This window comes from Dermacentor silvarum, chromosome 9 (assembly GCF_013339745.2).
Source record: "Dermacentor silvarum isolate Dsil-2018 chromosome 9, BIME_Dsil_1.4, whole genome shotgun sequence".
NCBI classification, from domain to species: domain Eukaryota; kingdom Metazoa; phylum Arthropoda; class Arachnida; order Ixodida; family Ixodidae; genus Dermacentor; species Dermacentor silvarum.
This window is the reverse complement of record NC_051162.1, coordinates 90393607-90406363: the sequence shown is the minus strand read 5'-3', so window position 1 is coordinate 90406363 and position 12757 is coordinate 90393607. Positions and strand designations below refer to the sequence as shown.

Genomic DNA, 12757 nt, shown 5'->3' with positions numbered 1-12757 from the left:
CCGCTCATCGAGCAGCGCCCCCTCCCTCTGCCCAAACCCAATCCAGAGACCCCCTGTCGTAAACGTGGCCTGAGTACTAATGATGCCCCCCGCGCTGCATATGTTGTTGCATTTTTTTTCGCCTCACGACCTTTCATTGCCGCCATGTCTTTTAGCGATCGACATGGCAAGAACGAACGCTTGGTGCAGATGATCCAGATCATTTGAGTTCAGTGTGAATTGCAGGGCCTTTTCAGTCGACTGTCTGACTGCTTCTTTCGTTAATCTGTTCAATAAATCACTAGTCCAACCATGCACTAGTCAATTAACGTATCAACGAAATTGGTTGGTGTCCGAGCTAGCGGTCGGCTTCGATTATATGAAGGAAGATGGTCAGCAACGAAGAATTTCGTCCATGATTTAACCATTCCGTTCGTTCTTTCATTGATTCAGCGTCAATCGGCAAGAACTTTGTTAAGTACTTTTGTGTTTTGCATTACCTATCTTTTTCTATTGCTGTTCCACACACACACACACACACACACACACACACACACACACACACACACACACACACACACACACACACACACACACACACACACACACACACATATATATATATATATATATATATATATATGAAGGAAGATAGTTCTTCGGATCCTGTGTTTATTCAACTGAAAGAAGTGCAGGCGGTCGTATGATGATGATAAAAATTTTTATTGAACATAAGAAAGTAAACCTTGGGTTACGGGAAGACATGATCAAATCGCTAGTCCGGGACACCGTTGGCTTTCGCCAATGGTGTCCCGGACTAGGGACCTGACGTCGAAAAGTGTCTGCACTTCTTGCAATTTATATATATATATATATATATATATATATATATATATATATATATATATATATATATATATATATATACTTGAGCACGGTAAGGTTGGGAGGTCCACTGTCAGGCAGCACAATCTGCCTTTAGCCTTGGCATGCACTACGAAGTCGTGTCGGAAGCAACGTTGGAAATAAATAGAAAATGTAAATGTGTTGTGGCCCAAATTATGTTTGTTTGACCGATGAGCAAGTGAACGTCCCAGTGATGAACACGCCAGGAGCCGTGCAAGCAACAATGCCACCACACTCTGAGTTGTACGTGATGACTTCGATGGATAGGGCGGACGACCCCGGGTATGCAACAAATCGTCCTGAGTGAGCATGATGATCGCTCCATTTATTGATTAATTCGTGCACTCACAAAGGAATAGGCGAGCGTATAGAGATGCCCGTTGGTGCAATAGGGAACTGCGTGAATAATAATGCCAGTGGTGGAATTAAATGCCGAGTTGCACGGGCAGAGACAAGGTCGAGCTAGTAACCTCGTTCAGAGCTACTGATCTCAGGAGTCGCCCTGTGGCGCGTGAAAATACGCGCGAGGAAAATAAAAAGGTGATGCAGACATTTAAGAAGAGGGAGTCTCCCTGCGCTAGCGCTCTTTTGTCACATTTTAGTGAGGTTTTTCCCGAACTGAGTGGCCGCTGCACACAAATATCGGCGCGCACACGATTCGACAACCCTCAGCTTCGAGGCTGATCGTTGCTACGTTTTAGGTGCGAAGCACCTTATGCGCCCGGGCTGTCGGCGTCTCCTGTCGTCGTCGCCGTAGTCACGGTAAGCAAGCGGCTCGTGCTCGCGCTCGGCACGCGCTCGTGCCACTTCTCCCGCGTTCGTCGTCGTCTTCCACAGCTGGCTGCGTTGCCGCTCATCATTCCAGCGTAGCATTTCACTTCTCTTCTGTCGTCGTAATGTGGAGGCCGCGTTTACGGGGTTATGAGCCATTGCTTAAGGCAGTATGAACCCATTAGCAGTGCATCACTGAATGCTTCGCACCTCCCCAGGTTTCACGTTAGTGGAGCTGCATTTCGCTCAATGGGTCATTTGACACTTACGCATAAAATTTAATTCACCACTCAAACCGAGGCTGCGACTTCACTCGTGCTAACTGTAATAACTAATAAGTAAACTCACGTATGCCACCTGAAGGCATCTGTGTTTTTTCTGTACTCCGTCTAACCTACTTGCGTGCATTGTTGCAAAGCCTAGGATTCGAGTCAGACAAACAGTCTATGATCGCCAGCTGTGTGTTTCAGAGAAGAGATGAGGGCTCGCCAAACTGCACGCTACTAATTATTACGTGAATCCTCCATTCAGTCGGCATCACACAGAGGGTAATCAGAGGCAGCCAAGAGATGCAGCCTGTCATCAGCTGTCTTCCTTTTTTTTTTTTTTTTTTTTGCTGACAGGACCCCACAGCTGTCGCTGGAGTATGGTATCTTCACTTCAAATTAACCTTTATCACCCGCATTGCAATAGCAGACAAACAAAACGCGATCCCGGCAGGCGTTCGCGAAAGTATTTACAAATAATGTCGATGTTCACGACCAAAACGAGGTATTTTCTAAAGCGACCTCCAGGTCGAATGCACTGGTCAGTGCTATACCGGGAACAGCTGCATTCCATTCTAACCATACTGGATTTAAAAAGCAACCGGTTAACACTGCATGCGCTCTTCCGGTACGGTCTCTCTCACCCTTTCTTTCTTTTCATGCACAAACGCTTAGCTGCACATACGCCTCGGTACATGGAAACTGCAGTGCAACGACCAAGAATCTCTCGAAGGGGGTGGGGGCTCACACACGCGCATTCATTAGACACGCGAGCAGGCTTAACGCGGGTCGTCAACAGCCTTCAAAACCGCGACACGACGGTCCCCGATGGCAGCCCATCAACACACGCACAGCTCACGAAATCATGTGGAACTCGTCGTCGCGTCTCCGAAAGGGAGCAGGGGGGGTCCTCGCTACAACCCCTACGGCGCCGGGCACGGAGCGGAGAAACCCCCCCTAAAGCACGTCGCAAATTCCTCCGCCAGTCCCAGCGAACACCGAACAGTGTCGGCAATAGCCCGGCGGCATCGACAGAAAGCTTCGGATGTGGTAGACGAGCGGAAAAAAAGGGACCAGGGGAGAGCTCTCGTCATTTATTTCCTTTTTCTTATTTTTCTTTTTGTTTTCAACTTGTGGCTCCGTTTTGCACAGCGTCCGCATCAACGCACGTGCTTCGGCAGCATGGCTTTAAAAAAGAAAGAACAAAAAAGAAAAAAGAAAAGAAAAGACCTCCACGGCTCGGCAAGTCTGCACTGCCTTTCATTTCGCCCCTTTTAGGGAAAGAAAGGGAGAGAGGAGAGAAAAGACCGTAGCCGTCTTGGAATGGGAAACGTGGATTCCCGGTACACGGCACACCCTCATCCTCTGCTCCCCGCATCTCCTTCTTCTTCTTTCTTTTTTTTTCTAGCTACATTTCGCTAAGTCGTCTTTCCTCCCAAGAATCCGAGAATTTCGGGCCAAGCCCCTGTTAAGTTCCTTCGCTCCCTTCGAGGAGTGGTCCGTTCTTTTTGCCTCCCTCCCGGTGCATCAGTTGGTCGCTGCACTTGCTCTGTCCGCTGCGGTGGACCTTGCCTTCTCTAAGTACTTTTTTTCTCTCCCTTTAAAGAAAAACTGAAAGGTAAAAGCCGAGAGACGGAAGAACAACAAACGCACGTATAAACGTAGTAGTGCCCGAAAAAAAAAAAAAGCGAGCAAGCACGGCCTCTCTCGAAGAAACGAAAGTTCCAGTTTCGGACCCGCAGCAACGTCAACACGTGGTCCTCCTGTCAGTTTAGAACGGAGCGAAAAAAAAAATGCGAGAAAGAAAACAAAAGGGGGAATGCCGCGGGGCCCGCCGTGATTGCTTCCAACGTGTTATTCCGAAGTCAATTTCCGCTGAGACCCTTTGTGTTCCACCGGCAACCCATGGTTCGTAACGACCTGTTCGATTGAACATAATCGACGCCTCGTGCCCCCTTTAACTATGCCCATGCGTGTATATTTCTTTTTTTTTCTGCAAAGCAGTGTAACTTGCCAGGCACTCGCGCAAGCCTCTCTTTGCTGTCTTACGTTCACTTCCGTCGCAATTACTGAACTCGGGCGTAAGGTGAGCGCTTTCAACAATGCTAGAGGGACAAATGAGTGTCCTCACTGGAAGCTGAAATGATGTATACATGTCCTCGGTATCATTTTTCAGCGTGAAGTACTTCTGGGACTCCATAGTGGTTTGTGAGACTCCCCTTTGGCTTGAACCGCGAACGCCAAATAGTTCTCGTACGTAAGTCTGTGTTAGTTAAGTAGCCTGCTTAGAGTTTGTGGAGTGTACGCTCTAAGCAGTGGGGGCACATTGAGTCTTCGGCATGCACAGTCGACGCTGAAAGTTTACCGACCACGGGGTCTGAGAAAAAAATCTGGATATATATATCCACACCCTCACAGCGCAGTTTGGTATTCATATTTCCAGCCTCTAGTATATAGTACTTGCGAACATCATTATGATGTAAGGTTTCTCTGGATATAGTGTTACAGGCTGCTCGGAAATTGGACCTTTTCGCACATCCCGTGGTTCATAAATTCGTGTAGTCGGAAAAGAAGAGTGTATAGCAAATATCGTAAAGTGTTCTCGTTAAACGAGAACGTCAAAAGACAATGTTTGAGATCCGATCATATCCTTCTCCATCAGGCTTACAGATCTTGATTAATGTATAGTAGCATCGCGGCTGACGACATCCCTTTCACTACTTCCTCAAAACTGTGCCTCAGCTGCAGCTGTCGTTTCATGTCTATGCAGTGCACATTGATCTGGTTGAGGTGTTCCGAATGGACACAACACTTCTTGACCACCCTGTTTGAGTTAGTGGTCACGATCAATGAAACGTCTCATTTTTACAGCCCTCAATAGACATTGTACTGTCTTGAGTAAGACGTCCATAACTTGTAGGACAACGCTCGTGACAGCATCATTCTATTCTCGTGCTTATAGTTGATGCTTCGTATTAGTCACCGCGTTTATCTTAAATTGGTGCACCCGAAAACCACCAATAACGCTGCAACTAGTAAGTGCAGATCTGGCTGTGCACGAAGAAAGTCAGCCAGTTGCTCAGCTTTACAAACTGCACCGAGCTTTAATGAGAGGAAGGCTCTGTCGAATGGTGAACGCAACTCGTTCTATAGACTCACCAGGTCGTAGAAGCTAATATGAGGGGAAACAATATTAACGAGATGAAAGAAGCCCTCACATCATGCATTGCGTAGATGTTTCCCGTGACAGTTCGTGTTTCATGTGTTTCATGTATACGTGCTTTTAATAAGGTGCTGCCGCATGTACGTGTTTTATTAATATTTCCTTTCGAGCTCACTTTCGAGACGTTGCGGTGCCTGAATTTATTTGTGTACCTACACAAACAATTTACACCCTTTGGGCGGCGTCTTTGCCCCACGACAATAATCATCTTATCTGGCTTGCTTGCGCTTCCTGTCTTGAAAATTTCATCTGCGTTCGTTACTCTGCTGTCAAGAATTCCATGTAACGCTGATAATGCGTACGCAACTCGTGACAAATATTGTCGTGCGATAAAAATGCGCCCCAAAGAGTGTAAAGATCTTTTAGGGTGTAGTTGAGTACACCGAGTTTTCTACGTAATAAGCCGGTTAGCCCTTGTACGTGGGGAAAAAAAGAAAGGCGGTGTTTGCGTATCCCACGCATCTATACTAATCTGGCAACCCCGCTTCCAGAGATAGACGCCACAGATAACAGTCTTCGTTCGCCTCCTTGCCCGCAGTTTCGTATATGCTTGTTTTCTCGCATTCCGCGGCGGTGGTAAGTTTCGTGTCCCCGAGGGCGTTGTCCATAAGTTTATTTTCACGTAGCAACAGTTGCACTTTGGAGGTACACATAGTGTCGTGAACGTGGGCCGTTACTGTTGGTGGTCTAGAGAATCCGTCTGTCCTTTTCCGTTGCGCCATCATCAGGTCAGCTGCTGAGCCTCGCCATGTTAGGCGAGGCAAAAAAGTAGTGTCTTGCTCACCACTGACACCGAGGATTGAATTTCATGCCCCTGGTAAAAAAAAATAGATAAAAAACGTACAGTTCGAAGCGGTCAGACGCACCATATATTGACCACTGCGATATCGCTTGGTGAGTTAGAGCTTGGCAATTTGTGCGGTGATTTGCACACCACGCACCTTCTGATAATGGTGTGGCGTGGTACTTGGGAGCAGGCAGGAAGCAAAGCTGTAGGCAGGCGAAGACTGCATTAATTGCGTGCATTGCGAAGTTGTTTTGGGGAAGATGGCAGTGTATGCGGTGCAACAGTAAAGGAGTGCGGAGGCATATGAATGGCTGAACTCTGCTGTTTCATTTTTGTTCTTTTCGTTTGTTTGTTTTGCGTCTTTCTGAACTCTCCAGTCAGTTTGATTCCCAGTCAAGTCAGATTTGATCACCTGAAGAGTTGCACTCCCACCGCTGGCGAAACCTGAGCAACTCACCCAGCGTAAAACATTGCACAGGTCTTGCGTACACAGGTCTCTCGATCCTGTGTGTTACACCCATTCACGTAACTTCGTGTATTATGCGGCACCCATACAGCGTTGAAAAAGACAAGTCCACTTGTCGAAACGTCGGCTCCTGCTTTCCATCTTGTTCTCGTTTTGCTTACACTCACCAAGCCATAGATTGTCCTTCCATCACGGTGACCCCAAAACACTCGCCGTCCCTTTCAGGTTTACTAAAATCCCTCTCGCACACAAATAAATTTTCGGCCTTGTTTTTCTGTCTAGCATCTAAAGACAAGAATATCTACCGCCATCACAGCTTCTTAAAGATGTAACCACTTTTTTTTCTGGATTTGAAAATTGTCGCAACAGTTTTTTTTTTTACATATGTTGTCCACCCACCTCATATGTTATACCCTGTACGAGGTCTTCAAGGAATAAAGTGAGATTGCTTCTACTTTAACACCGCATATTGTGCTTTGCTGTGTCATCTCTCCGTCTGACTGCAAAAAACAACAACAATCACAGATCACCACTTTCTATTTTTTCTATCACCTTTATTGGTAGTTTAACAATAAAAATCACAGCGAAATTGCAGGAACCTGGAGACAAATCGCAGGTTTGAAGTTAACCGAAAATTCTCCGTAGCTTTCTTCGTATGCAAGCTCGAGGAAACCAAGAGAATGCGTGTATCGTTGACCTAATCGGTTCTTCCTTATCTCCTATTACTTTCAGATGCAGGCACTCACTAGTCTCTGTGAGCAAATCAACGTCGCGAACGCAGACCGAGACATTGCGCATGACCATAGACGCCAAGCAAGGTGAGTCCACGAGTTTTCGAGATTTTCAACACACTTGAATCTGTAGTCCTGTTCAAACCTTTCTTATGCAGTTTCGTAAGTAACGAGTGAGTTTCTGTGATAAACACGGATAATAAATATCGCCTGCGGTAGATAGTGCGATTTTGTCGCATCGGTTGAATTACTTAATTTGTGGACATTAATTGCGCGGTAAATTCCAGTCTGATGTCAGTTATTGAACAAACTTTCAGTAGATAACTTTAGAATTATTCATTTTAGGAGAGACGTCAAAATTGAGAAACTGAAGTTACGAAGCAATGAAGTGATATCCATTTAGGAGAAATCGTTTGCGTCGAACCAGATTTAGCAACGGCGTCCGCAATGTTTGTGGCGAAATGCATCGATGTTCCAGCTAACACTGATCGTCACTACGGAAAACTGCAGTTAGTAGTATCTACGTGAGTCGTTATTACGTTCTTAGCACTTGTCTTGGCTGTATAGTGACACGCAGCAGTCGCCAGAAACATCCAAGTTTGAGGACGTATCAGAAAAAAAAAAAAGCTAACAAGCTAAGCTATCTACTTTGGGTAGATAAATGCGCAATTGCTTTTTCAAATTTCGCAAGCTGATTTTGTTTGTTTAAGTACGAGCGTTTCTTCACGTATAAATTGGAGGTTATTGTGCCTCGGAATAGATAACGACAGTTGTACTGGAGCTTTAAAAGAAATGGCCCAGAAGCTACTGCTTCTGGGGCCGTACCGCTGTTCGCGACGCAATCTATCACACCTTGAGTCGGATTCGCCAAGTCTTCGAGCCTTGTTGGTGGGCCACGGGAGAAATCATGCGTGTAAGGTACACGACCGAGCAGTCTCCGAGTGCATTGTCAGATAGCCGCGCGACACCGACCGACTGACAAAAAAAGATAGAATGGCAGGCGGAGAAGATGTCGTGACACGGGCCTGGCCAGGCCAAAGCAAAAGAAACAGAAAGGTCGCTCGAATGAAGTTTTCTTTTTCCCGTAAGGTCGTCAGATGAGTCGAAGCGCGCGCTATCGAAGCTTCGGTAGCGTGCGAGCAGTCCGGGACGGCGTTCTCCGAGTAGCTGAAACGTGGCGGTGAACGCGCACGGCGCTTCCGAGTCTAACCCACTGGCCCGGTAGCAACAGCTCCCCCTCGAGGGTGGCGTGAAGGCAGTAAAGGGAGAGGATGTAGACTAGAGGGCGCGTCTAACCAGGATGGGAAGGAGAACGAGGCAGTGGCGGCGTAGCCCCGAGTAGCACCGGCGAAAACGACGAAGCCGAGCGAGAAACACACGGGCAAAAAGAAAAAAAGATAGAGTACGAACGCGCAGCCAAAAAGCGGCCGACGATCTCGCTCGTCGGACGTCCCGCCGAAGACTGGCTGGCTGGACGGCGAGCGGCTCCCGAACGCGCGGAGATCGGGGCGAGGAGGCCCGCTGTAAGTGCCGAGGAGGACGTGGTGGCAGTGGGTAGCGGGCGTGTGCGTAGTGAGTGTGAGGGCATCTATCGCATCGCGCTTCGCGCACGGCTTTAGAGATCGGGAGAGAGAGGGGGGGGAGGGGGTGTAACGCGTAATCGCCACTGCTGCTGGTTGCCGTTTTCCCCTCCCCTGCCTCTCACCCTCGCTCAACAGAGTACGCTTTCACTTGCTGCCCCCCTCCTCGCTAGGGCGTGGAGGCGAACTTGGGAGCCCTTCGTCGCGATTCATACACACACTTGACGGTTGGCGAGTGCACATCTCGCAGCGTCGTTGTTCCTCGCTCTGGGAAACCCACCCCGCACACGGCCACGACCCCTCACTGCCGTGCCGGTTGTGGGCGAACGAGGGACACTTCCAGAGGGCCGTCGTGACGCGTGAAAGTGAAAGAAAACAGAAGCTCGCCACTTGCCAACCGTCAACAATCAGAACCTTTTTCCCGTCACGCTATTTCTTTAGCCGTCAAACAAAATAATTTTGAGACGAGCCTCGTTGAGAGAGTTCGCGCACGGCTTTCCCGTCGCAGTCAGCTAAGAGTTCTCTGGCAGGCCCCTCGAAACCCTGTCCCATGTGCGAGTCGGTGTTCAGGATCGGTCAAGCCTAGCCGCTTCTGCTCGTGGCCACGGCACTGGTCTTTGAAGAAGAGCACTGACTTCGGCACCGTCCGGGCACCTGTCGCAGAGGACGACGGCCAGGCCAGCGCCGATCGGGGAAAACGCGCCACTGGCAAAGTAGAGGGCCGCCGCTTCGTGGCTTCTGCAGCCGGCATAATGGCGGAGCTCTTGTGCCTCGAGAAGGACGTGGATTTCCAGGAGAAGCCCGAGGGTCAGGGTCCCGTGTGTTCGTACAGGGACCCGGCCATCTTCGACGACTGCACAGTGCTTGACAACCTGCTCAGGTCCGAGGAGAGGTACCCTATCAACCCCCGCTACTTCGCCTGTGTCCAAAAGGAGCTCTCCGTCAACATGAGGCGCATCGTCGGACGCTGGATGCTTGAGGTCAGTGCTTTTTTTGGGCCCGTGGCCCTGTGGGAGTTTTTTCTTGCCTGTGTCGTATCACGTGTCTGAGTAGCCTGTGCTAGGGATCGAAGCAATTACCTGTGTGCACCCGTTGTTGAACTGGTACAAAACTCTCTGCTCGCTCGGAACGTGATCGAATTCGACTAAGTCAAGGGCACCCCGGTTTGTCATGCATGTCACCACGGCCAATGCTGCAAGACTAGCCCATCTAACCTGATTAGTCATTCAAATGTCACTAAGTGCTCGCTGGTTCACGCGAGGAAATCTCAAGTAGACTTCCTCTACGAAGCATGCGGTCACGACCAACGCACGAGTGCTACATTTCCACCTGGTTCGCAGGTGCCACCAGCGAAGGTGGGGCATGGCTCGCACTGGCGCATGATGCCTGCTACCAGCCGTAATCATGCACCTCGTTTTTTTTTCCACGTGTCTTGCAACTTCTCTTCGCGCGCTTCCGCGACGGTGTTCTGCGCGCGCTGTTGCGGCAATGCCATTGCGCAATACAGGAATAGAGCACGACAGCCTACAAAACCGGCAGTGCCGGCTTCGTCAGGCTACTTATTCTAGCAGCTAGCGATGTTTCTCGTGCAGACGGCGAGGTGCGTGTGATTTTCTTTTCCCCTCACGGTAAAGGCACATCGGACGTGGAACGACAATCTGAGACCCCTCCACAGCTGTCCTTATCACTAAGCTGTGACGCCTTTTATAGCAAACTCCACTGATATCTCGCATCGTCCGGTGGATCGTCTGGGCGGCTCTTTCACAGCTTATTGGCGAAAGAAAAAGTTCTTTAACTTTAGCTTTTTTAGCATCCATGCGGTATTTCTAGCATCAAAAAAGAAAAGAGAGAGAGAGAGAGAAGAAAAGAAAGACAGGAATGAACTTTATGTCAGCACGTTCGAGGAACGTAAAATTTCGGCCACGCATGTTTAAAGCGTTACAATTGCCCAGAGCGTTTTCTTCTCGCTTATCTACAAATCAAAACTCGAGCTCCAAGAACGAAGAGCTCAACTTCAAAAGGTAACTCTGAACGCCGAATTTCGGAGAAAAACACGCGACTCATTCGTGCCAAGAGAAAGAAAAAAAAAAAGAAAGGTACGCGGACGACCCATCGGTGCTTTCGCCGGCGAGGTGAAATGACGACTCAGCCGAACGTCGGCGCATTTCGACCGAGACAGGTTAGCCGCTGGTACCAGTCACATATACAGGGGCCGTCAATTTACGCTGCTTTATTAGTCTTATTTCTTTTTTTTTTTTCGAGTCGTAAGCGGCGCGGATAGCAGTCGTCGTCATCCCTTCGGCCGAGGAAAAGTCGCCTCACCGTCCTCGTCTCTGGTTTTTGCTGCTGCGCTTATCGCGTCTCCGAGTGTCAGTGCAGCGTTCACTTCTTGGTACATCTGCACGAATCGCCACATCGCGTTGGAAAGCCGCCCAAAAAACAACTCCCTGATGGCACGCTTTTGTTTTTTTTATTTTTGTTGCTATCTTTTCACTTTCCGATGGTCGCAGGAAGGTGTAGCGGCGTCGCGAGCGTCTTGATTTAGTAATAAAATAGTAAAGCCAGGTTTGCTACAGTGTCGCCTTGCTGTTTCTGGCTCCGACAAGCTGCAATGAAAATAAACTACGAAGTCAGAAGGGGTGCAAGCTGTTGCCAACGGTGCGTTGCAAATTGTGAAGCGGGAGGTACAACTGATCGACTAGGCTTTTTAGTAGGCAACAAATAATCCAACGCTTACTGATGAATAGGATAAGGCATAGCTGCGTCAGTTGTCTGCCAGAAAAAACAAGACTAATTCAGTGTTATTGTAAAGGCCAGTGAAATAGCTAAAGCAGAGAGGAAGAAACAATGGGGAATTAGCCTTTTTTATTTTGTTGGGTTGAAAATATTGAGATGTAAGATTACAAGCATCGGCCGTGATGAAAAGATGCAGACGCGTTTGTTCTAGATAAACCTAACGAAGGCGACTTCACAGCGCTTTTGCTATATCGAAGCGATATTTCGCAGACCAGTTTGAAAACCGCGAGTACTGTAGCGCCTTAAGGCGCAATTGTTAAGTCATCCATCATTGTTATGATCATCAGCCTGACACTACAAGACGAAGGCTTCACCTAAATATTTGCGATAATTACCATCCTTCATCCACCTACACCAACCCGCCTACGTACATCCCTCCATCTAAATCTCTGCCACCCTCGATCATGTTTTCGGGTCATTAGAATCCATTGTCGCCGTAATTAACCACTAGTAACACGCTCAAAGGCGTTCAACAAACACTTTTTTTTTTACCTGACCTGCACGCACCCGCGCGCCCATCTACATATTCGTTAATTCTAATCAGGTTGGAACCGCCCTGTAGCTTGGAATCCTTGATTATACGATTCCTCGAAGCTGAACGTCAATGCGTTCGAGATAACTTGTCTGTTGGTGCGGTTGGCGTCGGTACACAACGTTCTGCTGAGATGGGACGGTGCCTCGGAGGCCCCCAGGGTGACGGCAAACAGCTGCTGCCTTACATCCAACACTGTTATCAGTTTGCGCTGCCGATAGTTATCTAGTGAGAAGGGGCTGCTTTGCAAACTTCTTCGGCAGGAACACTGGCGCGAGCACTGTTCGTGAATGGGCGTTGGTCTGTGAACCTTGAAAAACAACGAAAAAAAAAAGCATTCACATTGATGAAAAAGCAAGGATTAGCATTGGCCGCGCTACCCCTCTCAAAGCTTGCGCAGAGTGTGTTGCGATGGCCTCAGCGTAGTCCTGGTGCAATTATCGAAGAAGTCAAGCTGTTTTTAATTCCGTCGACGATATTTTGCAATTCGCCGGCCTCCGACGCGACGATAAATAACACCAGTGAAAGGGTGAACAGACCAGTCGCGAAAACCTGTTGCGTCTTGAAATAAAAAGAAGAAGAAACGACGCATACCCTGCAAACACGCCGAGTTTTCTAAGCATCAAAAAAAGAAGATAAAAAATAAAATAAATCCAGAGTAGCAGCGTTCTCGGACACCCACATCGTTTGGGCGGCCGGACTTGAAAGACAATATTTTTC

At 48.3% G+C, this 12757-nt stretch overlaps 1 protein-coding gene across 2 annotated transcripts in view; it reads left to right on the top strand.

Annotated features, from left to right (window-relative positions):
• LOC119463332 (G1/S-specific cyclin-D2) overlaps positions 1-12757 on the top strand; it is a 335797-nt gene that overhangs the window by 253791 nt on the left and 69249 nt on the right. For both annotated transcript variants that reach the window (XM_037724130.2, XM_049656520.1), the window contains exons 4-5: positions 7131-7216; positions 9373-9689. In XM_037724130.2, coding sequence (XP_037580058.1) covers positions 7195-7216; positions 9373-9689 — 339 coding nt within the window. In that variant the 5' untranslated portion in view covers positions 7131-7194. The remainder of the gene's footprint in view (positions 1-7130; positions 7217-9372; positions 9690-12757) is intronic.